This window comes from Lissotriton helveticus, chromosome 5_1, assembly GCF_964261635.1.
Source record: "Lissotriton helveticus chromosome 5_1, aLisHel1.1, whole genome shotgun sequence".
Taxonomy (NCBI): domain Eukaryota; kingdom Metazoa; phylum Chordata; class Amphibia; order Caudata; family Salamandridae; genus Lissotriton; species Lissotriton helveticus.
This window is the reverse complement of record NC_136065.1, coordinates 2,085,174,909-2,085,202,480: the sequence shown is the minus strand read 5'-3', so window position 1 is coordinate 2,085,202,480 and position 27,572 is coordinate 2,085,174,909. Positions and strand designations below refer to the sequence as shown.

At 46.2% G+C, this 27,572-nt stretch overlaps 1 protein-coding gene across 2 annotated transcripts in view; it reads left to right on the top strand.

The window, feature by feature from the left end:
* Nucleotides 1-26,350, top strand: part of SCAI (suppressor of cancer cell invasion) — a 565,718-nt gene extending 539,368 nt beyond the window's left edge. For both annotated transcript variants that reach the window (XM_078646060.1, XM_078646059.1), the window contains 4 exons: nucleotides 10,397-10,469; nucleotides 12,150-12,323; nucleotides 20,136-20,236; nucleotides 25,434-26,350. In XM_078646060.1, coding sequence (XP_078502186.1) covers nucleotides 10,397-10,469; nucleotides 12,150-12,323; nucleotides 20,136-20,236; nucleotides 25,434-25,580 — 495 coding nt within the window. In that variant the 3' untranslated portion in view covers nucleotides 25,581-26,350. The remainder of the gene's footprint in view (nucleotides 1-10,396; nucleotides 10,470-12,149; nucleotides 12,324-20,135; nucleotides 20,237-25,433) is intronic.
* The last annotated feature ends 1,222 nt before the right edge of the window (nucleotides 26,351-27,572 follow it).

Sequence of the window (27,572 nt, the reverse complement as noted above, 5' to 3'; positions counted from 1 at the left end):
CAAATCATTGAGGTGCCCTCAGCTGTTCAGTCAACTTAGGTGGGCTTCCATCCTTGCAAATCCTTCTCTGGCGTATGTGTTTGTGTGTACACATATAATTGAGAACCCCACATTTCTGCAAAGCATTGTCGTGCCTTCAACTCCACAAATACTTGAGGAAGCCACATTTACACTTCCGTAAAGATCTAAAAACATTCCTTTTCAGAAACTAATTGACCCCACTCCCCTCAGAGTACTACGTCCTCTATTCAGCGCTTGGACGCCCTCGGGCAGCAGCCGCGCTCTACAAATCCCCTTTTCATTTAATTTCATTTCACATCTGTACACATCTTTACTGTGTTCCCATCTGTACAAATCATTTAGAAGCCCTCTTGTACAAGTTGTGATAATCTCAGCTGAGCACCAATAATTGAGGGACACTAACATGTTCATAATTGAATAGCACTGAATTCTAAGATCACTGAAAGTCACTGTTGAGCATATCATTGAAAAAGCACGTTTTGTCTAAATAATTGAGGGATGAGTCTTCTGCACACGTTATTGTGGAGTCTTTGTGTGTACAAATCATTGACTTATGACTTCTGCACAAGTCATTGTGGAGTCCTTCTATGTACAAATCATTTACAGGTTCTGCTTGAACACAAATCTTATTGGAGTACTTTTCCCTGAGGCAGTGTCCTCCCAGATTTTGCATCATGCATTTTTTTAGTTCCCTTGCAGTTCTCTGTCTTTGTACAGAGATTGTTCTTTATTTATTTATTACGTTTTATGAAGCAAAAATGACGCAGGAGGACAGGTTGTCCACTAGGAAGGGATTTATGCGTAGGCAGACTCCATGAGTCACTACAATCCCTCCTCCGTGCCACCTTAGACGATCGAAACGTTTGATGGTAAAATTACGGGGTACTATTATATCCATGAGGGGGACGGAGGATTGATTGAGCCAAGTTTTAGTCTTATAATCATTGAAGAATTAATCACTTATGTCAACAATCCAGAGTCTCAAGAATATGGTATCGGAAACACTCAACCACACGTTCACAGTGTGTGGTATATGTTTTTTCTCCGTCTGTGTGGTAAGGTGGATAGTGTCCTCATCGGGTCATAATAACTTGAGGGTTCGGTTCTCCAAGTGATTAATCAACCTCCACCAGGAGGGAGACTTTCTGCGTGGTCGCAGTCATGAGAAGTGACTGGTGATTCAAAATATCTCCTTTAACTGTAAGAGACATTTATTGATCAGGAGACAGATATGATTAAAAGAAATAGTGGCACTTGAGTGGATTATTGGTCCACATCACCTCGTCGAAGGTCAAAGCATTTTAGGGTCGCCACTTGCTCGTGTGAAGAGGTTGCATGGTCTGGTATATGCAGTATTGGAATCAGGTTCCCATAGTTTACATTCTGACCCTTGTTTCGTGGTCTACAAGAGATGGTGTTCACCACCACTGGTGAGGTATAGAGTGGTAATAGAGGGGTTGATGGTACTTCCTTAAATGAACGGAGCAGGGTTCCAATGTCTGCCATGGATCATTGACTGCTAGATCTCTTGGGTCAGTGAATATAATTTGGTACTGGTTTGGATGGTCATAGTAGAGCGTTAGTCTTGTTTTATGGGGGAGAGGTTATGGGAAAAGGGAGATAGCCATGGTTCGGGCATGACTTTAACTCAAGTTTCGCCAATAAAGCTGCTGTTCGATTATTTTTATCTCTTCATTAAGCTTTTCAGTTTTGCGTTCCATCCGTATTTGAAGTTGTAGCCATGCTGTTGCGGGGTCACTTCTCCAGTTGGGCATGTTCTTGGTGGGTGAATCGCCGGGCTGTACTTCTTGATGATCAGCTTGTTCTGTGAGTTAGAGAATTGAAATTTTTGTTGTCGGCTTTGTGAATACTTTGTGAAGATATCGGTATGACGGTTGGGTGGGTGTCTGTTGTGAGAGTAAAGATAATGGTGAGCGGTGAGATATTTCTCTCTTGGAGACATGAAGAATATTCTGAGGGTCTTTTCGCAGGTGTGAGAGCCTAGTGGTAGAGAAAGGTGTACTAAAGGTGAGAGAAGGTAGCAAGGGTAAGAACGGAGGATAAGAGGTAAGTAGGTGCGTACAGGATGGTTAACATAGGCGTGAGAGGGAGTGAAGGTGAAGTAATGGAGAGTGGAGGAAAGGCTGGGTGTGTTAGATACTTCTTTCATGCTGATTCGAGGGCTTCGGTGGCAACCATAATTGTAGATCTGGGAAAAAGAGAACTAGTTTGGGCAAGGACAAAATGTATTATCTAAAAAACTGTAAATTACCCAATCAATCTAACCAACAACAATATTTGTTACCTTCCGCATTTGAAGGTGCTATTAAATAGTAATGAATTAATCCAACAATGTAATAAAATTTGTGCAAACAATACCATGAAAGTTTTGCCAAATATGTGTGTAATCTCTATATGTGCTCCATAATCGTTTTATATTTTAACACTTCTTCTAATGCTTGCTTTAGTAACAATGCCATCATTGGCTACTATCTCAAATTTCATTGCCTTCAGTAAATCATTCATTATTTGATCTCTAATCTAATAGTATGCTCTCTAAATCTTTTTTAGATATAAAAACTGGCAGTGTGCCTTGTTGGGCAAATTCTATCGCAGTCAAGCCGAGCAATAGACTTTGCCATACCATGCAATTTCTGGTGTCACTTGAATGGGTACTGCGTTATGGATACCCCAAAAACCCTTCCACATTGCATTTTCAATCTTGTGAAAATGATTATACTCATTTCTAAGCATAGGCTGAAAATTCGTTCCGCTCGCGAAATTTGCGGATTTTTGGCAATTTCGCGTTCCGCGAATCACGCGAAATTGCCAAACAATTCGCAAGTTTGCAATTTTTTTTGCTTGTTCGCGTTTCAAAAATACAATCTCGCGCGCGCTGCGTTGACTTAACTTGATTCTGAGTTTGCCGAGTTGTTTTCCTCCCACGAACAAGATGGTCGCGCCCAAAAACGACCGCACGGGTAAGTTTGCAGTAGTCGCGCTGAAAAAAAAAACGCGAACACGCCAAAATAACAAAAATCATAAGTTCGCACAAATTCGTGGATTTTGCGTACCGTGAATTCACGGGACGCGAATTCGAGGAACGCGAATTCGCAAATTTCGCCCATACTTACTCATTTCATTGCTAAAAAAACAACCTTATTTAGCTGTATTTCTAAGCCTCCTTTCAAGCTTTTAAATTGCATCACTTCTTTTTAAATGGGCTAAGTTCTCAGCCTTAAATTCTCTTGATGTGGTCACCATTTAAGTCTTCACACTCAGTGTTGAGACAGGTATATAACATTAAAAAGCTTCAAATAGCATACAAGAAAGGGTGTGCCCTTGTGTTTCTCGACATTCATGATCATATTGTCATGATGGTGCCAAGGCATAGATGCAAATAATTTTTGAATATATTAACTAATATAATAACTTGGTCATACCAGGGTCTGGAGAGGAAGCAGTACACGTGCACATATGTAACTTGTACCATTAGTGAACATACTTATTGATTTAAACCAGTTTACTAGCAGGCAGCAGTGGATACCACATCACACCCCTCTAGTACTCCCACAGTGTTTATTGTGGGTGCTCTTCTCCGTGAACCAGCTGCAAGTAGGTATTCATTCCAACCCGAATACCAAAATAAATTAATCCAGATTGCGAGAGGCGCGTTATTACTGTTGAAACTCCTCCAGTAAATCGAGACCAGTATTGTAGTAAATCAATAAGTGATACAGCGTTCAATCCTCTCTCGTACTCTGTTGGTGAACCTCTACTTTAACATCTTTTCTGCATAAAAACATCACTTGCTTTGGTTCAACCAACACGTTTCGTTCCTTTTCAGGAACTTCTTCAAGGCTAGATTATTTAGCGTATTCGTCTACCTCAGCATTTCAGTCCAAAAGTAAACTGGCTTTAAGCCAGTCATGAACTGGCTGCTCGTCAAATGAAATCACATTGTAGGTGGGTTTCTATAGCGCTGCCGCACCAGGTGATATGAGAGTGTAGATCATCGGAAGACATGAGAACATTACTTATACAATATCTAGGGCAATGTGTGGAATGATGCCAAAAACAAGGGGGAAAAAGCTGGAGAAAGGCACAGGAAGGAAATATGCAGAGGGAAAACAAGAGAAGGGACCCTTCTAATCTTGGCAGGACGGGGAGGGAGTCCCAACATGACCATTGACAATGGGTGCTGATGCCATTCAGTCTTTTGTGAGCAGACTTAACAGCATAAATGAACTTTGTTGTTGGTGTTTCCTCCTCAATCTACAGCTGGAAAAGGCTCCCCTTTTGTTTGAGAATAATTCTGGCTGGGAGATATCTGGAGCCTAACTATTAGCTACTAATGCAATGGAGAGGAGACAAAAGCACACACCTTGTTATCACCTCACAGGTACTCAAGAGAAACTAGGATTTGGAGGCAAGCTTTTGCCTTTGTCCAATCCCTGTACATAAGAGATATGAATGCACTGTAGAGCTGTCTGCTATATCGGTCTGTACAAGTAGTTAAACAAATAACAATTTAAATGGCACTTACAATTTTTTTATTTCATTCTTTTACAGCGCTACTCATCCCACTGAAGGGCGTCAGAGCGCTTTACTTCACACCTAGACATTATAGGTTATCATCAAATCATACAAGTGAAAATATTCAATGTACATTATGTTACATAAAACAATGAAGGTTTCAACATGTATAAGTCACACATCGGCTTTACTGGTAGGGATTATATGGTAAGAGTACGTGGCCGGGAGAAACACAAAGTCAGGCGGTAGAACATGACAGTGATTGGGGTTGTCTGTACTAGTAAAACTTTATTACTACCCACAGAAACCCTTTTTAGCAGCCTTATAATAAATTATGAAAAAACAATAAGGTTTTAAATCTATGCATTGTAGTTGCGCATGCAGTTCCTTTATGTCGTATATTAGAAATATTGCAATATATGAACTGCAAGTAATAAAAGGATATCTATTTCAAAAGCGGTAACCCACTTACGTATCTACATAAATTAATAATCTGCCATCTGCTTGTTACACGGAAAAAGAAGACACATTAATCCTCTATGCTACTGAGTCAAAAGTGACTAGAAAAAACCCAGATCTCTCCAGCAAGTGCATTAACCAGCAAAGTTATCTCACCATTATTATTAATCCCAGAGATCTACTGGGCACATAAAGCTCTCTGCAGCACATGCCTTAACCCCATAAACTGTTTAACAATGCAACCTTTGCATACAGTTACGCCAGAACAGATTCACTGTCACTTTTCTCCTTTTTGCCTATTTCACAGTGGCATTGTTTTTCAAAAATATATGCGTAAATTAGCTTTCAACCCGCTTTTCATGACTCCACCTATCGTGACTACATCCTATTTTATTGCCACACATTGATCCCCAATTTATGGGTTCCCAGAGTAAGTTTTTCCAATTTTAGCACTACAAGCCAACGGTCATGCTGATACAGTATTCTGCTGTTTCTGGTTTTTAGAGTGTTTGTGTACGCTTAGTTCTGCTTTGTTGTGCACATACTGCCACCTACAGGTTTTAAACGGGAGTGCGCCTGGCAGATTCAGAAGAAAAACGAACAAAGGAACTATTTATTCTACCTGCAGGTGTTGTTGCGGTGGGAGGGGGTGGGGGCGCCGGGAGTGGGTGCAATTTAAGAAATCAAAAAGGGGATTTCTGCGAGAGGCGCAGAGCAGGTCTATACTATCGAGCTTTACCTCCAGCCGCTGAAGGGTCGTGGTTCAGGAGCGATAAATTGATGCGCATGAGTGGACAGCGTAGAAAGGCTGATTGTTTAATAATGCTAACGGTTGTTATTTTTATTAATACAAATATGGCGTGTCGTACTAAAGTTAAATTTAAGAGGCAGTTTTTAATTTTTTTAAATTTATTTTAGAATTTTGTAATATTCTCGGCGCAGGCATGGTGTGTTGTCTATGAGCGTAGGCAGGGCGGACTGTAAAAAGGCGGCCTCGGTGCATGTTTTTTCCACCTGTACAGTCTAATACCCGTGTGGGTGGAGCACCATTGTGACAAATAATTAAATATCAATTAATCAATAAAGAATTTGTAGCGCGCACTACTTACCCGTGAGGATCTCAAGGCGCTGGGTGAAAAATGTGTGGGGGGAGGGCGCTACTGGTCAAAAAAGCCAGGTCTTGAGTAGCCTCCTGAAGGTCAGCAGGTCTTGGGTCTGTCGTAGGCTCAGTGGGAGGGTGTTCCAGGTCTTGGCGGCGAGGTGGGAGAAGGACCTCCCACCGATAGTTGTTCTTCGGATGCGCGGGACGGTGGCGAATAGATAGTAAAAGACGTGGTTTCTATGCAAGTTGCGTTGATGTACCATGCTCATGACGTCTTGCATCAGAGTAGACCACACATATTAGCCCAAACGGGTACTCCTATCTGCAAAATTAACAAAAAAGAGGGTACTGTTCCTAAAAGTAGAGACCAGAAAACCAGGTTGTGGTCAAAAGAGCAAGAGGGAACCCCTAAAAGATTTTTTTACTGCCCTCGCACACCCCTGGGGATGTCATGCTTCATCATTGGGTGTTTTGCTCCTGTTTGGGCCAGTGCTACCCTCAAAGCATTTAGCAGAGATTTTTTTTATGGTTCAATGTCGTATAGTGAAGGGTCAAAGTGTGAGGGGATATCAGGCATGTAGGGTAACCAGTAGTGTGAAAATGAGTGAACTACAACGGTTTAGGAGATGCTGTAGCATTTATTTTGTCACGATTCTCCTACAGAGTTAAAAACCATAATAGTAAATGGCTACCCTAGGGATATAATGTACTCTGGTAGCTCAGTACATGAAAAAAAGTTGATATAGCTGGGTCAACAGGACCTGTAGATTGACGGCCCATGGCCCAGGTATGTGATCAAGGCTATCTCTAGCCGAAACGCGTCATGGCGGACTGGTGCTGGGTCTAAAATTCAAATAAAATAACTTTGCACCGCGCTCTGGGTCTCGCTGGTTCCTGTTCGCTTGTGTGGGTTAATTGCTGCGCTCGAGGACTTTTTGGAACTTTACATACCTCATATATATATATATATATATATATATATATATCACATATGTACCTTTGTATAACCAAGCTCTCACGCCAGCAGTGATACAATTGTGTGTTGATATGTAAAACACTTTAATAAAAATGTTTTGGGGAAAAGAAGAAAAAGGGAGGCTCTATGAAATATGTTTGGATAGGATCACACAGTTTTGTGAAGCGAGGAAGCCAGGACTGAGCCAAGGTTTTCTGGTTTCACATTGTGCTGTTAAGCCACTTGAGCTCATCTCCTTCTCTCACTTGTTTTACATCAAAGGTCACTGCTTTTTTTTAAATTCTTGGGTTCTCTGGTTAGAGTGTGGGTGGCATGCAAAAGGCTCCCAAAAGCTCAGCTCGAGAGCCCAAGAGGACCTCCAGCTAGCGCTTTGACGCCTTTGGTCATTGTTACGTTCTGCAAATCTATATCATATCATAGCTGAGCCAGACCAGGCCTCTGGCTCAACCCTTCACTCTCACAGCCACCTCTATTAGAGCAAATCAATTTATCAATCACTCGCTAAATTTAGTTGGCAAATGAAAAGATAACTACCTGACTCACTCAATCTACCAGTCTCCTTCCACGGCTCTAATTGAATACATCTTTGTGAATAGTTTACTTCACAGTGAAGAATTAAATGTTGCCTATTGCAGTACCTGACATATTTGGTGTAACTGCACCCCAGGGAGCCTTTGATGCTGCAAGCAGATCTTCTCACCACTTTGTACAGAAGGTATATATCATTGGCGTCCCAGAGCCGCATAATGTGATAAACCCGTTGAGCCCCTGTGAGAGTTTAGTGCTCAGTGTTGAACGGGGGGATCTGAAGGTATTTCTCCCTACATCCGCTTACCACTGCAACAAGGTCAGTGGTTCTTAACGTTTTGACTTCTGTGAACCCCCACATAATCGTTATTGGAACCCGGGGACCCCCACTGAATCATTATTGGAATCCAGGGACTCCCAATGAGTCACTATTAGAATCCAGGTACCCCCCCAGTGAGTAATTAGTGGAAGTCAAAGGCCCCGGCCTAAGTATTTCTGATAAACAATACATTAAAAAATGCAGAAACAACACTTATCAAGCAAATGTACAAATAATGAAATATTAATTTGATTAAAAAACAAATATACAAAAATATAAAGTTTAATGGGAAGCCTGGAGCATGTCTAAATTCAATTGAGTCCTCTCTTCGTCCATACTGTATTCTGTTTTAATCACTTGGACTGCTCCCATGAATCAATCTGACAATACTAACTTAATTTTTAGCCTCAAATTTCATATTCCTTCACATGTAGAGAATTTTTAACATTTTCAGTTATGTACACTTAATTAATCTGTTAATATTATTTTATTTTCTAAGCAGTCGTGCTCCCTCTGAGTTGGCTTCGCGGACCCCTAGGTGTCCCTGGATCAGAGGTTAAGAACCACTTTTCTAGGTTTTTCCGTAGCCTGTGATTCCTCCTTTCAGTGCAGCCATTGGAATTTTCTCGATTTTCAGTCCGTTGCGTGCTGCCATTAAGTGATTAAGATTGTCGCTAGTGCAACAATCTTAATCTCTTCATGGCAGACATGCTACATGTGTGCCATTTAAAGCCCTCCTTCGGAGGAGCTGAAGAACACAACACCATGATGGTGTATGCGTTCACTTCTCACTCTTAGAAACCAGCAGCCCTTCCAATCGTATGTTGATAGTCATTGCCTGTGATGCTGTGCAGCGCTCTGCTGCCTTTCGGCTAAGTTTGTGCTTTAGAAATTTTACGTACATGCATGTAACTCAGGCTGCAGTCAAATGTTGGCGGGAGACTCACAAATGTTCAGCAAAAAATGCTGCTATTTGAGCTTACTCTCGCTTAACTCTTCCTCCACTCTGATGTAAGTTTATTTCTCCAACTCTCACTCCTCTGTGTTTCTATATGTTGGCATGCATGCTATACTGGTACTTCTGACAGTTTAGTAATTCCTGGTCTGAGATGTACTCTGGTGAATGTTTCTGGTACAGTTGCCCTGCACCCCAAAGCTCCATATTCTTCAGTGAGAGAATCTATGTAGGAGACCCCTCCCCTCCCCACATCTGCTTTGGACTATGAGAACAATTACTCTTAGTTCTGAAATCCAGCAAGCTTCAGTCATCTCCCTTGTGGTACTTGCTCATCCAACTCTGTCCACTGCTCCTGCAGCAGCTGATTTAACATTTGCACACATTCATGTCCAACAACTGCTTGCAGGGGTAGCATCCCGGAAACTTTCATCTAAAGGTGGCTGCTACTTTACTGCACATCTCGTTGGGGAGCTTTTCTCTCATTTGAATGAAGCAACTCACATTTTTGAGTGCCCCATTGAAGGCTAAACATAGGACTTCACTCCTGCTCAATGGAGTTACTTTATTTTCTGACAGCGGTTCTGTATTCGCTTCGCATATCCTATGGCTGCCATTTTATAGCCCGGCATTCCATACAAGAAACATGTACATTTCCTGTCACCTAGGGGAAAGTGTAAGGTATAGCAATCTGATTGGGAGTGATGTGCAGAAAAAGCCCCTCTAGAAACTGGCCAACCTCAGTGCAGCTCTAAATGTACAAGTGAAAGTATTGGACCATTTGTAACATTGTGTTGCATGAAAAACACTGCATGGTTTAATGGCCATACTGCTCCAGTAACTACCACTTTTATTGTCATACACGATGTTCTCTTGTGCTGGTACCATGTGCCATGCCAGAAGTTAACATTAATGACGTCTCATGGAATATAACATCCACTGCGTAAGGCGTGTCAAGTATCCCTGTTCCCTCTCCATCATCTTGTTACATGGGGGAGCTGGGGGATATGTTCCTTATACTACATGCGGTCATGTTCATGGAATCCAAAACATGCATAATGTCATGCCCTCTGAGTGAAAAGGAACTCCAGTTTGCTATACCCGTATGTTTTTTTGCCACGTCGAATTTGTAAATTGACTCATGGTGCTGGATTATAATGACAAAGTAACACAATACATTGCTGTAATCCTAAGGTCAGTAAGATAGCGTAGTGGCTGCTGCACGCACTGTGTAAGTGTTAGTATCAGCATACAGTTGCAGAATTGAATGCTCATGCATGAATACAGTGTCGCATTTGTTGAAGTTGATAAAATAGCACATTTGGATTGATAAATACTAACACTTGCTACTACAATGATAAACTGCTTCACAGGCAACAGGTTTTTACTATTAAAATAGGGATACTACAGTTATCTATTGTATAGTGTGTATGTCTGTTTACTATTTTCTTGCATCTCAATGAAAGTCCAATAACTTCTTTTCGATTTGTTATTTTCCAGAATTTCACAAATTTGTTTGGACAACCCCTGGTTTGCCTGCTTTCTCCAACAGTGTACCCCAAAGCATTACAAGGTAACCCATTGTGCAACCCCACTACATGTTAAACATCCATTTACGGCAAGGCGATATTTGTGGATCTTACTTTTTGTAGCCCACAATTGCCATAGCCAGGAGCAGACCTATTTTGTTATTGTCAAAAACTTTATTCAGACAAAAGCAGTGTGTTGTATTACAACGTTTATATGGGGCTTCATACGCATATAGTATTCTCCAGTCGCCCTACAGTGCTTCCAAGGATTGGGCTTTGTTGCTCCTGAGTGGATTTCTATAGTATTCTCTGGTCGCTTAACAGGTCCTCAAAGGATTGGGATTTCTCATTCCTGGGTGGTCGTCTGATAATATTCTGTAGCTGCTTTGCAGCGCCTCCAAGGTTTTGGATTTGGTCAACTCTATGTAGATCCTTTTAGCATGTGACATTCAGACTCTAGTGTGGTCTATAAAGAAGAGGGCCAAACGGGTAATCAAAAAGCTCAGTTCATTTAGTCGTGGAACACCATAACATCAGCAAATGCATCAAATTGACCATCATTGGAATCCGCCTTAGTACCCAAGGTTGACTTTATGGCTTTCGAAAGCCGCATCAGTGCTACTTTCTATTACTATCAAACAGTATTGAACTCAGAGAGTTGTTCAGTCAGGGAAGTCTGAAATGAGTCGTCCTGCCCCCGTCTAGGTATTCATCTCAGATATCTCAGGAAGTGGGGACCTTCTTAGAGTGGATTTCCACCCCAATCAACCTTTGAGCTAGTACCCATTTTTTGTAAACCACATTGTGAAGAAGCTGAGTTTTCAAGTGTTTCCAAGTCAGTCTGTCTCTGCCACTGACATATTTTTTATTTATGTTCAAGTATTCTTCAAGCCTAGTCTGCAAAGGGAAAATGTTTAAAGTAAAATTAGGTGCTGTGACAGATTTTATCTGGTGGTGTTGGGGGATAGGGGACCATGGATCACTCTTTGGTTTATTTATTCATTGTCAGGATAGGATGCCCTTTGATATAATTAATTTCTCCGCATATCTTTTTTTGAAGAGAGAATGTAATGAGGACATGTGTTCCTATGATGCGTTGTTCAGTGACACAGTTTAACCTTATTTGGAATGCTGGTTGGGAAAGACTGCTAAATTGGTCAACTTGGAATTTGAGTTTTAATCATGATTTTAACATTGACCAAGCAAATAACTTCATTTTCATGTGCCTGAAATTGTAAATATATGTGACGTAAGTGGGTACAAAAAGAACTCTCCACTTCTTGTCTATTAATGTTCTAGTTACTTGTTTCCATTATTTATCTCTATCCTATATCCACCCTATATGTGTGATGATGAGAATGCCTACTGATTTTACAAATGACTTCCATCTTGATTAATTACATGTACATATATCTCTTGTGGGTACCCTGAAAATCAGACATGGATCCACTTACATGGGACACCACTATTATATACGATTTTGTAGCTTACTACTGTCCACTAGTGGTCATTTATAGAAATACACCACCCAAGATGTTGAGCATTCAATTTTTATTGTGGGATAAACTTACTGTCACTGTAGTGCTACCCAGAGTAACAACTGTAATATTAAGTGCAACCTCAGTACTACAGAATTGTGTACCAAAGTATGTGGACTGGTTTTGAATAGAACAGGGGGATTGCTATGCCTTCTGAATTACCAAAGCTTCTGTTTCTGATTTTAGATCAGTCCCAAAGGGGCAGCCTCTTTACCCTCTTCCTGAACAATCCCTTGATGGCCTTCCTCTTCATCTGTGGCCTTTCGAGCATGCGTAAAGGTTTATGGGAAAAGTGCCAGGAATATGTAAGGAAAATCAACCGGGACATTGCACAGTTAATGACACATTCCCGCTCGATTGGTAAGTCTGTGAAGAAGAATGCAACAAAGTTTCTACTCTTTCTAGAGATGTGTCTGTGTTGAGCAGAAGTAAATTCAGACTTGGATAGGGCCAGTTAAAACTGCACGTGACATCAGTTTTCTGTTTGAGGAGACTTCTTGCACAGGTATAGAAGCTGGTTAAACACCCCTCCACCTAAGTGGAACCCACCCACTCTCTTCCAAACTTTTCAGCACTTGGAAGAGGGCAGCCAGAGCTGACAATTTTACCACCAAACACAAACCAAAATGCATAATTTTCTATTGAGCACGAGTAGTGCAGATAATTTACATTCTTCTACTTGTTATGGCTATAAACTTCCATTTTGCACTACTAGTCTTCTGGGCAGTCATCCTGAACTTCAGCTACTGTCTGACCCTTATTCCCTGTGTGACTTCTCCAGCCCCAGCTTGCCAAATATGATTCACTGACCTCTTGAGTGATGGCAGCCGGCCATGCTTATGTATGGGGGACTAATCATATTTCCCAGAATGGAGAGAGCATTCTTCCAAGTTAATGTTTTAAAATGTTAATCTGGGGGCGTGGCCAAGATGGCGAGCTAGGAGGACGCGACCCTCGTGAGCTCCTGAAGCCCCGGAGCCCGCGCGCCGCCTGTTACCGCTGATCTCCCCCGGATCAAGCGGAATCTGGCGCAGGGAGCACTAGGAGACACAGCGATGCTGCCTGTGAGGCCCCGGAACCCCCCGGTGTCCATCGGGAGCCTGTCCGACGTTCCCCGGCAGCGGAGACTGCTGCTACGGCGGAGGCCCGGGAGATCCACCCGACGAGACAGATCAGCGGGACGTGTGGGGGCACTGACGGGGCCACCAGAGCACCCGGGGGGGCTGCGCACCTTGCCTCGAGGAGCGGCGAAGAGACGGGCCGCGCTGGGCTTGCAGCCAATCAGCTGGCCTACGGAGTGCCGGACCCGGGGTGCGAGACTACGCGACCCCGGGGATCTGAGGAGCGGTGGGGCCTACCCCGAAATACGGACTTCTGCAGCCCGCCGCGGCGCCTCGCACTGAGGAGGGGGCTGGCGGAACGGGCTACTGGGACTTTGCATTGCCCTGGACTGCACGAACGGCCTGGGGGGGCCGGGGCACCTCTCCCCCCTCTTGGAATTCGGCTGGTGGGCCTTGGGAGGCGCGGCTGCGCCCGGACTCAGTGCCCTGCAGAGAGAAGGGCCCCCCCTCTTTCGCTGACCCCGTGCCGGTCCGGAGCTGGGGCCTCCGGGAGCTGTCACGGGAGGTGTGGGGTTGTTGGCCGCAGGGGTCAATGACGCAGTTGCGGTGTGGAGCCTGCCTGCATCTTACGAACTAGTATCGCCTTGCCTGGCGGCGGGGGACCGACCGGGCCCTTTCGGACGGGCCTTCTGCCTTCGAGCGCTGCGACTCCGCAGAGACGGTGTGGCCTGCCTGCCTTCCTCCCCTGCCACACTCCCCCTCGCGTTGGATCCGGGGGTACTTCACGCTCGGAGCGAGCGCTGCCGCCCTCCTGGAGACGGTGACGAGGAGGTGGATCCGCGGCTGCTCCCGACCCACGACCTGCTGTAACGAGAAGAGCTGACGGACACCTCGTTGCCCGCCCTTCGCGGTACCTTCAGTGTCGCGACTTGTGCCTGGCGCCGCAATGTCGGGCAACCGTGGGGGAAAGAAGGGTGAACGCACTCTCCCTGACATGCTGAGCAGAGCCGCCACCCGGCAAGATAGACCCCAGCCTGCCCCGAGTCCCTCGTCTGGCTCCCGGGGGGCCGAGGGAGGGGAACCTCCGGTGACTCGTTCCTTTCTGGAGTCGTTGTTTGGCACGCTCAGGGAGGACTTCCAGGCGCTGAAACAGGAGGTGGCGGGTGAGGTCCGTGAGGTGCGGCGGGAGGTCGATTCCCTGGGAGAAAGAGTGACCGTTGTGGAGGAATCCAGCCAGGCTCGGGATGAAGAACTGGCGCATCTGCAGCAGGAGGTCCTGCGGCTCAGGGACCGGCAGATTGACCTCCAGGCCCACGCGGAGGACCTTGAGAACAGGTCCAGGCGCAACAACATCAGGGTTTGTGGCCTCTGCACCGGCCCCTGATATCTTGGCCTTCCTGCCGGACTTCCCCCTGAAAGAGCGAATCCTGCGTGAGGCTCGACGTCGGCAGCCGCTCACTTTCCGTGATCGCCCAGTGGCGCTGTTTCAGGATTTGTCGACTATCACCCTCCAAAAGCGCAAATCCTTCAAGATAGCCACGGACTTCTTGAGAGAGCATGACACGCAGTACTCCTGGGGTCACCCCTTTCGGCTCATCTTTCGCTGGAACGGCACTCTGCACCAGCTCCGATCTCTTCAAGACACCTGCGATGTATTGGGGATCACGACAGCTGACAGCGACACTCCTGCGCCATCCCAGCGACGCGTCACCCGAGATGGATGGCAGACTGTCCGCCGGCGACGGTCCTCTACTGTACCTGCGCGACCGCCCTCGCCGACAGCCAGGGCTGAGAGAGACAGCGCGGTCCTGGCGGTCTCCGGAGCTACAGCGCCTGGCGATACGGCCCTGACGGCCTGAGAACACTCCGGGGGGAGATCCAGATGGCCTCATCTTCAGAGCAGGTGCGGGGGTTCCGGGAGGGAGGGGGTGGTGGGGGGGTGCTGAAGGTGGCTGGACGTCCACACGAACACACTACCACAGACTTGTCCATTAGGGGCTGGACTGGGACAATGTTCTTCGTTCTAGGGGAGTTTGATTGTTGGGGATGTTGGGGTACCGGGTGGGGTGGAGGTGAAGCTGGGTTGAGCTTGGCGGGAGGGGTTCGGGGCTGCCACGGATCCGGGGGTTTGGGGTTGGATGGTCGGGTGATGGTTCGGTTAAGGGTTGGTTGGAGAGAGCTTTGGGGAATGTACCGGGGTGTCCTATTTTCTTGCTGTTCCTCCTGTTGCTTGGCGCCTGGTGCACTGGGTTGTGGTTCCGATGATGCTGGGCTTCTGCCTTTATTTGGCCTTCTGCCACTGCTTCCCACGACAATTGTTGCTGACATAGCCACGTTGAGTGCTGCTCTTGTACCGCCCGTTCATGGCCCTTAAGGTAGTCACGTTGAACGTGAAGGGACTTAACAACCCAGTTAAACGCAGAGCGATCTTGTTCCTCCTTGAGAATGCCCAGGCGGACATCTGCCTCTTACAGGAGACTCACCTCTTGGCGAGAGATTGCATTAGATTGAGGTCACCGAAGTTCCCAGTACAGCTCTTCTCCTCGGGACCCACTAAAACGGCGGGGGTGGCTATCCTGGTCTCCAGTAAATTTAAGGGGGAGGTCCTGCACAAGGTAGCGGAGCAGAAAGGTAGGCTCCTAGCTTATAGATTCAAGCTGGGGGGATTGTTATTCACAGTGGGTTCAGTTTACAGCCCGAATGACCACCAAGACACATTCTTACACTCAGCCCTTGAACTCGTAGCGCCTACACCAGACAGACACATACTCCTCGGGGGGGATTTGAATATGGTTTTTGATTCGCTCCTGGACAGATCTGCACAACGCCGCCCGAACACCGGGGAATTCTCGCAGCTGAGTCGCTCCCGCCTCGGGGAACTTGACATGCACGACCTGTGGAGACGTTTGCACCCCACTGCCCGGGCCTATTCTTACTACTCCCATGCACACAGGACGTATGCACGGCTGGATCACATTCTGGTTACGGGGCCGATGGCTGCGCTGGCGACGGCTTCTGACATTGGAGTGCTCTCTCTATCGGATCATGCCCCGGTTTCGGGTTCCTTCCAGCTACCGCCGGTGGCGCCCTCTCGAGGGGTTTGGCGCCTTAGAGACACACTGCTCCATAGGTCGGCGGTGGTGCAGAGGATCCGCACCGCGATATCGGACTACCGATCCCATAATGATAATGGGGATACGTCCTGCGCGACGCAGTGGGCGGCCTTAAAGTCAGTGCTCCGAGGGGAGTTCATCTCCATCTCGTCTGCAGAGAATAGGGACCGTCAGCTGAAACGGGAGGAGCTTACGACCCGGGTGCGGGAGCTCGAACAGATGCATCAGCGTACTGGGGCCCCCCGGGTTTGGAGGCAACTTAAAGCGACGCGGAAATTGCTCTCCGCGCTAGATATGGATAGGGCGGAATATGCGGCGCTCCGCCTGAAGCATGCATACTACACTGGGGGCGATCGTTGTGGCCGTCTCCTAGCAAACAAGCTTCGGGTGAAGCATCAACGTATGCGGGTTGCGGAACTCTCCACTCCGAACGGAGTAGGTGTTAGGGAGGACCCTCAGATTGCGGAGGGATTCCGCCGATTCTACGCCGACCTATACGCAGGTGAACCCCCATCGGTGCTCGCGGACACTGACTATCTAGATTCCATTGACCTCCCCGCTCTCACCTCAGAGCAGGCGGAGTATCTGGAGCGAGATATTCGCCCGGAGGAGGTGATTGCGGCTATTTCCCGGCTTAAACAGGGGAAAGCCCCGGGTCCCGACGGTTACTCCCCGCTTTTCTACAAGACGTTCTGTCTGGAACTGGTCCCTCTGTTGACAAAGCTCTTTAACACCTTCGCGGAACCAGGCGCTATCCCTCCGGACCTTCTCAGGGCGACGGTGTCGGTTATTCCCAAACCCGGGAAGGATCGGACGGAATGCGGCTCTTACAGGCCGATCTCATTGCTAAACGTGGATCTTAAGCTTTATACGGGGATCCTGGCGACTCGCCTGGCGCAATATCTACCGGGACTGGTGGACCCGGACCAAGCGGGGTTTATCCCCGGTCGACAGACGGTGGATAACACTAAGAGGGTGGTGCATGTCCTGGAGAAGGCCTCCCGCGTCCCAGGGGAACGTATGCTTCTGTCGGTGGACGCAGAAAAGGCTTTCGACCGCGTCCGCTGGTCTTACCTTGAAGGGGTGTTGCGCAAAGTGGGGATTGGGGAGAAATTCCGCACGTTTGTCTTTAACTGTTATAAACACCCGACCGCGGTGGTGCGGGTCAACGGTTGTAGCTCCGACCGCTTTGAGATTGAACGAGGGACCAGGCAGGGGTGCCCACTGTCCCCGCTTCTTTTTGCCCTGTATATGGAGCCGTTCGCCCAGCGGGTCCGGCAGAACCCGAGAGTGACTGGCATTCGGATGGGTGGCTATGTTCACACCATCAGCCTGTACGCGGATGACGTGATCCTTCTGCTTGAGAACCCGAGAGAGGCACTCCCAGCCTGCGTCGCCGAGTTGGATGCTTTCGCCAGAGTAGCGGGTTTTAAAATGAACATGGGGAACTCGTCGGCCCTGGACCTCTCCCTTTCTACCGCGACGCGACTCAACTTGCAGGGGCGCTTCCCCATGAGCTGGTCCAAAGACCTCATCCCATATTTAGGTGTCTTGCTGGCGCCTTCCCTGCCCGCTATGGTGGCGGCGAACTACACGGCGTTGAGCAGTAAGATAAAGGAGGAGTTGTCCCGCTGGAGCAAAGGCACGCTGTCGCTGCTGGGCCGGGTGGCTGCCGTCAAGATGACTCTTCTACCACAGGTCTTGTACTTGTTTCGGGCGCTACCGCTTCAGCCACCAAAGGGTTGGCTTCGTCAGGCACAGGCGGATGTAGCCCGCTTCGTCTGGCAGGGTCGCAAACCCAGGCTGAAGAGGACCTTGTCTACTCTGGCTCCGGAGTCTGGCGGCCTTGGTATCCCCGATCTCCAGAAGTACTTTCAGGCGGCGCAATTGCGGTACCTGGTGGAATGGAGCAAGTGGGAATCTGACCGGCACTGGCTTTTTCAAGATCAGGCTGTGGCCGGTAGGGCTCTGCAGGAGATACCCTTCATGCGTAGGGCGCACAGGCCCCCCAACCTCTACGCGTCCTTGGTCACTCGGGTCCCGCTTCGTGTGTGGGACGCGGTGGCCATCCCACGGGAGCTTACCACCTTCCCGTCGCCGCTTACGCCGTTGATAGGGAATCCTGACTTCCAACCTGGGATGGAGCCTGGCGCGTTCGCACACTGGCAGGCGGCCAAGTGCTGCGCTTTGTTCCACATGTACGGCCCGGACGGGATCGTGTCGTTTCAGGACCTCAGGCGGGATTATTGCCTACCTGAGACTGAACGTATGCGATATTTCCAGGTTCGTCACTGGGCATTGCAGACGCAGGTGAGGGAACTTGCAGACCGGAAACTTACGCCTTATGAGATGTGGTTGGCGACTCGCTCCTCGGATGTCAAGCTCGTCTCCGACCTTTATAAGCTTCTGCAACCCCCTGCCTTCCACATCCATAACCCGGGAAGGGATCGCTGGGAACGCGAACTGGGAAGAGCACTGAGCCACAGGGAATGGGACGACATATCTTATCGCGCGCGTCATTCCGCATACCACACCGGGCTCACTGAGACTTTCACTAAAATAACTACATATTGGTATTACACGCCTCAGAGATTGCACGACATGAATCATGGTCTCCCTGACACCTGTTGGCGTGAATGCGGCCAGACCGGGACCCTCACACATATCTTATGGGACTGTCCGTTATTAGGCCCATACTGGAAAAACATCCTAGATGAGATCGACCAATGTTTCGACATCGAACTACCTCGCCTGCCGGCCTATGTCCTATTAGGGCTGCCCAACAGGTTGATGTATCCCCTGAGGTCCAGGAAAGGCAGACAGATCGCAATTGCTCTAGGCTCAGCGATACAAAACATACTCATATTCTGGCGCACCACCACCATTCCCGACATTTCAGGTTGGCTGCATAGGTTATGGCATGTTCTGGGTATGGAGAAGCTGTCCCTCACGGTGGCGGGGGAGGTAGATAACTTTGAGGAGCTGTGGCACCCCTTTCTCGCTCTGTTACAATCGGAGTTCAAGGAGATTACTTGCCCCAGGTACCTCAGGCTCCTGCGCTTGACTTCCCGGCCTGGTCCGCAATCTTAATCACCCTAATGGTTGCCTGCATGATGGGAGGCGGGTCTATTGCACTGTTGATGAGGGCATGTGACGTTGAACTGGCACATCACCACCCGGGGGGGGGGAGGGGTCTCCAAGGGAGGCGGGGGGTTGTTTCGTTAAGGGGGGGAAGTTTTTGCGTGTCAATCGTCACCGCTTGAGTGCCTAGCTGGTGACCCCGCCGCTTGTTATGTATGTACGGTTTGCATTTTTGATGGCGCTCGTGCTGTGGGGTCCCTGAATGGCATCTTTGTGACGCTGAGTTTCTTTTGTTTGTCTTGTTTTATATTTCTGCAATAAGATGCTTTAAACCTAAAATGTTAATCTGGAGTTGATCCTGAGACACCACATGTTTATCTCAGGTCCAGGATCTGCAAATCTAGCTCTAGATTAGCAGATCCACTGACAATGTACTTTTGTACACTTAATGATAATGCATGGGATGGGGATGTCTATTTGGGGACCCCAATGAGCTGAGGATCAGCATTTTGTCACCCTGCTTCCATATGCCTTCCCTATTTTTTGCCCAGTACAATACGTGGGTAATGGTGGCCGCATTAGAACATTTTCTGAGACTGCCAGGCAGTCAAAATTTATGGCTACGCAAATCCGCAGACAGATCTGTGAATCTACACTGAAAGACAAGAACAAAAACTCCCTCACCCGAAGGCATGCCTATATATTTTTTGTAATGGTTGGTGGATCCTTCGTAATACATTTATAATTTAATCCTTTCAGTCTTGTCTGACAACTTATTGTTACACAAATTTCTCAAGAGACGTGAACTCTGTTTTTTTGTCTTCAAATGTTTGTTACAAAAAAGCACGCATTTGTTTATAGTTTTGATAAGCCAGCAATCAAGAATAACCATGACTCTTATATTTTTTAATTCACAGATCAATCATTTCTACAATTCTTTGGTGATGAGTTTCTACGCCTGCTCCTAACAAGATTTGTATTTTGCTCTGCCACCATCCGGCTACACAAAAGTTTCAGGGTATGCAAATATTTTTATTGGTTTCATGAAATAGTCTGGAATTGAACACACTGGTTTCCAGCTCATATTTCTACTTGCTTTTGAAAGTCATGCTTTTGATGGCTGCTTCTAGCTGCAGGTTCCTCGCCTTGTGAATATTTACCAGGTGTGAGACTGGATCCCAAGGCATCAGACTGGATCAAGACTTATCCACAAACTTTTTCCAGTGTGCAAAGAAAAAACTCACCTCCTAAGTTAACAGCTCTCAAACTCCTTGGAGGGAGCGAGGGCATTAATGTACTACCTGGCCTCACCCCTGATTTCCATTGGAACAGATCCCAGGCTTAGTAACAATGCACCCTAAATTTCTGGGACCGTCCGCAATGGCGCAGTAGGTGGATGCCTTAGGGAGGCCATGCTGCATATTTTTGGGACTTAACTGGTTTCCTCTTGTATGCCTTTTGGCCCAGAAGATCAGCAGATGCCTAAGGTTGAACTTCCGCCAGCGAGTCTGCCCTCAGCACAGCCTGTACTCATTGAACGTGCTTCAGGTTCAGCACCAGCTCTGGTGCCAACCTTGGTTCTAGAACCACCTCTTTCGCTGGTTCCCTTGTCATCGATGTGGTCAACACTAGAGGAGGTTTCACAACCTATTTTGCTCTCCGAGTCGAAGCAGCAGCTACGCCAATCTTGATGGAAGCTGCGCCCTGATCCCATTCAGGCGCAGCCAATCAACAACCATTCAGATTCTGATACGTTGCCTTCATCAGGAGTCGGGCTCAGACTCGGACAGTTACAGATTTGAGGAAGTGGCTGATTTTGGTCCCCAATATGATTAGATGTGAGATTCTACAAGATGCCAGTGGCCTTGACACTTCACCAGATACTGCCCTTTTTTCTCCTCCTGGCCCTGCCAACGAAGAATGCGCCTTCTTTGCTGTCACTGTGGTGGGTGGCAGAACTACTGGACCTACAACTAGCTACTATGTAGGTGAAGACTAATGTTCTTACAGAGGTACTCCATCCTGGTCATGCACCTATGTAACCTCTCCTACCATTTAATGATGCAATCATGGATATCTTCTTGGGCACCTGGCGCTATTGTGATGGTGCAGCCATCTACCAGTAAGGTAAATACCGATGACTTCACCACCTCCCAACCTAATTACGTATCTAAACAGAGAAGAGACGTTTGCAAACACATCTTTTCCTCCACAAGCCTTGCTCTGTGATCAGCAAAGGCCAGCTGTCTGCTGCTCTCGTGCCCTATGGAACACAGTGGACCAACTTTTACCAGCAGTTTTGGATGACCTATGTGCGTCCTTGACCCAAGCTATCCAGGATTGCTGTGACGCAGCAAAATGTGTTTTCCGCTCAGGTTTAGGCGTGACTCCTGGATATGATCTACATGGATGACCCAGCATCACTCATTGATGTCTCATTTGATGACTGTCGCCTTTTTGGCAAGATAGTGGACTCTGTCCTCGAACATTTTAAAGAAAGCAGGGCCACAGCATGTTCTTTAGGCCTGTCTGCCCCATCCAGAAAGTTCCATCAACAATTATGCCCCCTTTTAAGGCTATGGTAGGGGTTTCCGATGACTCAAATGTCAGACACCACTGCCAGCCCAACAGGCCTCCCAGCTATTTAATGTTAGAAGCTGCAGCTTACAAAGGCAAGCCCAGGGCATCAGGTACATTAAGCAGCTCTGTTCCTTGCTCCTCTGGGTGCAGCAGCAGAAAAAAACTATTTCGTCTGTCATTTACGGCACACAGCCACCCTGTCAGAAGCAACATTCTGCATTTGACAAGCCATTACATCAGACTAGTGGGTCCTCTAAATTGTTAGTCGAGGATACACCCTCCCATTTCTTTCTACACCGCTGCACCTTCCATCAGGACGGTTGACGGAGGACCATATGTCCATTTTGCAGCTCAGTGGTGTTGCTGGACCTGCAGGATGCTTGTTTTCATATCCTGTCCTGCAGGCCCATCGGCGCTTCCGGCAGTTCCAATAGGCCAGGAACATTGTCTCGGTGTTCACAAAAAGGATGACGGTGGTCACAGCACACCTTCGGAGTTCAGAGGCACCGGTCTTCCTATACCTCGACGACTGGCTGTTGAAGGCGGGCTCGCCCCAATCGGTCATAGTACAATCAGGGCGTCTTCCATCAGTTGGGAGAACACTGGCTCGATCTTTTACCCACAGCTGAGAACACACAATGTCAGCAATGGAATTCCCATGGAAGCTCTTTCAATAAGATGCATTCTGCCTGGAGTGCGGTCCTTGACTCCTGTATGCCTTCTCTCCGCTGCCTCTCCTGTCCCAAGTTCTTATAAAGATCAGAAACGACTGGGCACAAGTCATCCTAGTGGCCCAGAATTGTGCCAGCAGAATGTGGTACCAGAAATCCTGGGGATGAGTATCTATCCTTTGATCAAGCTGCCGCTTCCTCAGGGAGTCATTGATGTCATTTTAGTGGTGAAGCATCCCTCTACAAATCTGTGTACACCAGTCGCTGAGACGGATTTGTGGTTTAGTGCAACAGCTATCAGATTGACCCGCTGTAGGCCAAGTTGTCTGACGTTTTGTTGCTTGTTTTGTCCCTAACCGATCAAGTACTTGCTTTGGGCACTGCTAAACGCTACTGGACAGCTCTGTTGGCTTATTTGCGGTTCCTAGATCAGCCTTCAATGTTTAAATCACCCTTTGTGATGAGATTTTGGAAAGATTTACAACATTTATTTTCTCCAGAACCTTTTCTCTTTTATAATGTGTACTCCCTTTGAGCCAATGCATAGCTGTCCTTTTCGTCACGGCCTTCCTGATTGCCATAACATCAACTCTGCATGCGAGCAAGGTTTAGGGTCTTTCTGTCCAACCACCCTTTGCTACATTCTTCCCAGATAAGCTGGTGCTTTGAACCCGAGCTTCTTTTCTGCCTGTAGCATTATATATTCATGTTGGACAGGCTGTCAGGCTCCCGGTGTCCTTTGCTCTGCCTCCTCCTTCGAATGAAAACGAGAGACTCCATCATTTGGACTCAAGAGAGCACTCAGGTTTTTTACATTGATCATATCAAGCAATATGGTGTGGACAATCCGTTCTTTGAGATTTGCTGGGACAAAGAATGACAAGCCAGTGTTGATGGATTATGTTCTGCATCAAGATCTGTTGCACACTGGGCAAGGTGCAGCCTCTGGAATTCCAATGGTCTCATTCCACCAGCGCCAAAGCTGCTACCACTGTGTTGGACTGTGGCGTGCCTGTTCTGAATATTTGACAGGCACCGTGTGTCAGTACACGTTCACAAAGCACTACTGCTTTGACAGTCAGATGGGCATTTTGCCTGCTGGGTCCTGCAGGACTTTTTGGTAGGCGTCAGTACACAGACCCACCACCTGGGGAAGTACTGTTAAGGTAATTATTCGGTAAACAGCGTTTACTTTGCATGCGGTACTTCGCATGCCATTACAACGCGGCCGTTAAAATGACCGCGTTGTTAGTTCGCATACCTTTACTACGTGAGTGGGAACAATGACTTGCGTTAGGGGGGAGAAGGTGTTGGATTTAAAATCCAACACCTACCCTAGTGTCCGCACAGACTGGAGTTGGAATAGTAAATTATACTATTCCAACTTCCAGCGCCCCCTACAGCAATTCATTGTTTCGAATTGCGTAGTAAAGGTCTGCGAACTAACAACGCAGTCGTTCGAACGACCATGTTGTAATGGCATGGGTAGTAAACGCATGCGAAGAAAGGAGTGCTATTCATTTATTCACAAGGTGAGGAATTTCCAGTTAGAAGTATCCATCAGAAGAACAAGTTACTTACCTTTGGTACCGCTGTTTCTGGTGGATGTTATATTTACTAGATTGCTCACGATCCTCCCGCCTCTCCATTCCGTGTACTTTTTCCATCTCAAAGGGTCCCATTCTAGAGATCTATACGCTGGTCATGCCAGTTTGTGATGGTTTCTGTGTTTGAGGGCACAAACAGCCTAATAACGGAACTGGCATTAGAGCACATGGGTGTCACTTAATTGTGGCACAGCTCGTTACAGCCTGAGCAGAACAGTACTGGTGCAACGCTGCGCAATGCCACCTACTGGAATGCAGGAGTATTGCTTGGAAGTTTCCAGATCCGGTCTCATCCCTGAGGAATATTATCAAGGTGTAGAATCTGTGATTTGATACAGTATCCACCAGAAAGAGCGCTACAGAAAATAAGTAACTTGTTCTCACCATCTTTACCTGAAAATCTATAGCTTCTTTTAAAAATCTCTCCAGGTGCTTGATAAATTGTTCACTTTATAGAATTTGCAGTTGGAGGTTTTGGTTACTTGATCAGCAACTTTAAAATTGTGTGGCGCCCTGGAATCAGTTTCTGTAGTAAGGGTAAAATAATTTTGAACCACACTAATGGTGCTGCTCTTTAGGTATGTCGTTTTGTATCATAGCTCTGAATTTTTAATCAATGTGTGCATTTTGTTAGGTCATTGTCAGTCTGTTTTTCCCTCACCACAGAATTTTAGCTTCCAGTTTTTCTTTTCCGTGTTACTAATGCGTGCATCTTTTTGTGAAGATGACTGACTGAATAATTTTTTCTAGATTTTTTTACAGTCTTATCACATCTTTCACATTTTACTTTCATAACTTGCTATTCAGTTACCCTTAAGGAATTTAGTGTATTCATCGCTGTAGTCCTGTGTCTCATATTCCATTTTTATTACCTTTCAGAGAGTATTACTCTGTTTTATTTAATGAATTTTACCTCCATTAGTACTGTTTCAGTATTGGGAATTCAAGTTTATTTTGCTCTTTTAGGACATAAGACAAAAGATGAATGTGGAGTATGTACAGTCATTCTGTTAATCTATTGTTATTTTTTTTTTTTACTTTTTATCTATTGAGCTAGAAATACAGACAGATCCTGGGACAGATAATTGCCTGTTGTGGACTTCCAAATTATGTGGTATAAAAGAGTGGCCTTTTAACCCTATAATTTCAGTTTCCCCTGATTTGGGTCTCTGCAAATATTCGATAATTGTATGTGCCTCAAAGACCAGCAGCAATATGTCATGTTTACTTTTTTTGATACATTATTCCAAATGGCATGCATGATCTCTGAGGTTGTGCAGATCACTGTCTTTGTCATAAACGTACATTTGAACATCAGATTTTCATGCTATTTACACCTCTCTTTCATTTCTTCTAGGAAACACTTAATTACCCAGAAACCTATCCTCCGCTGCCAAAAGAGGACACAGTGGAGAACATCCACGTACAAAAGCATATTTTGGAGCTGGCGTCCATTTTAGATGTCAGGAATATGTTTCGTGAAAGCACCATGAATGAATATTGAGAACGGTTCTTTTCCTAAAACTTTGTGCTCCTTTTAGCCACAGAATTTGAAAGGTGCATTATTTTCTAATGTGAAAACATAGGATTACTTTTTTTATATTAATTTTATGTTCTAAACCATCATTTGAAAACAAACAAAAAAAAATCATCATCATCCAAAGTGGAATTTTTAGTCAGCACAGTGACATTTTTATAAACTTCAAAGCAGGCAAGATGTGTGTGCTCTTTTAAGAGCCTGTGAATGCCTCATTTACGGGAAGGAAAAAAATCATGCAGTCGACTGGTCCACTCCATTCAATTGAATTGGCTGGCAGTAAAAATGGAAGCAAGACTCGAGTGGTAAAGCCCCACTTATTTACGTGCAAATATAGCAGCCATCTTGTAATGGCCAATATTTATCTTTTTTAAGTGTTGTAATTGGTATTTTTTAGCATTGCCACCAGAAATAAGGTCATGGAACTGACACAGCAATGAACAATAAGCGGTGAGCGTTATTTATTTCAAATCATGTTTAATTCATGCCACACCATTTAAATATCTTGCTGGCTTGAGTTGGCACTGCTTTAAATGGACATTTACTAATGTTTGATGAGGTCAGAATGCCCATATCCAGTAGGGCCAGAATGCTGGTTTGCAGCGAAGAACTGCCTTACAATGGGGCTTGCGGCTCTATTCTTCTTTCTATTTCTACAGGATGACTTGCGGAGGGGTAGAAAGTGGTATCCATTTTAAAGTGTAACAGTATTTTAATTAAAAACGAATGCAAACACATGTAGCTTCCATTGCAATGTATTAGTAGGACCACTCCATTCCCATGTCTTCTGAAAATGTAAACTGCTTCAATTTGTTGTTTGTGTCAATCTGGCACCTGGTGTCCCTTTTCCTTTGGAGAAGCAGCTGGCATGTCTCATTAGTTAACAGTTACACATGCACTTTTGGGGTCCAAATATCATATTTCATTTGGTGTGATATGGAATTACATTACCCTCAACCATGCACGATTCCCAAAGTAGTTCTGTAGATTGTTTATTGGACCATTTCCTCTTCTGCTGTTCAGGGTCCAAGCAGCTGTGTCTGGGGTGTAAGTCTCTATTTTCAACTAGGCTATGTATCAAGAACAGATCAACCATACAGATCTATAAAACAATTTCATTGGACTTTTATTGTGTGAAGTTAGTGGAAAACAGCAATTCCTTCCAGAGATTGGCGAACTGGTGTCATGGGGGATTTTTATGTCCACTGCAGTAAGTCCATCACTTTTCTCTAGCCAAATTTGTAAATTGTTGTATTTTTTACCATTTGGTGGTGTGCATACTTATTTTACATAACAATAAATAATTTTGAGAATGAACCACTTTATAACAAGGTAGGTATAACCAGGCGTTTGTTTCTTTCTGCTCACAGACCACGATGGACAAGGAAAAAGTGCAGGGCCACTGGATCCTTGTCCATCAGGACACGGGTTCTCCGGAGAGTATGACTTTGTAATATCTTATCCTCATTACACACCATATGCCATGGCAGCTTCCTAGTATCAGGGTTGTCAAACAAATGCTGCTGTCCATGGCATGTGTAGCTGTAGCTACACATGTTGGTCATACTCCCATCATCTTGTGTTGGGCTCCGACATGTGCAAGTTGTTTTTCTTTAAAGAAGTCTCTTGACTCATGAGGGATCGTGACTCCGTCCATTATTGGTAATGTGCATGGGCATCTGCTCCATTTTAAGATTGTCTCCCCACCATAAGGTTCAGACGAGTTCCTTCAAGCTCCGGTAGGATGCAACGTGGTGTTCTCGCTGGTCCCATTTGGTTCCCTCCACTTCGTCAATTGAACGACCAATGTATCTACTGTCGATACCTAGCATTTAGTCGTCTCCGCTTTGTTTTCCACAGTTGACTTCTTCGACACCCCATGTGGGGTCTGGCCATTTCGGGCCTCCTTCACACTGGAGAATGCATTCATAGTGGAAAGGACTCCATTCTGCTACTGCC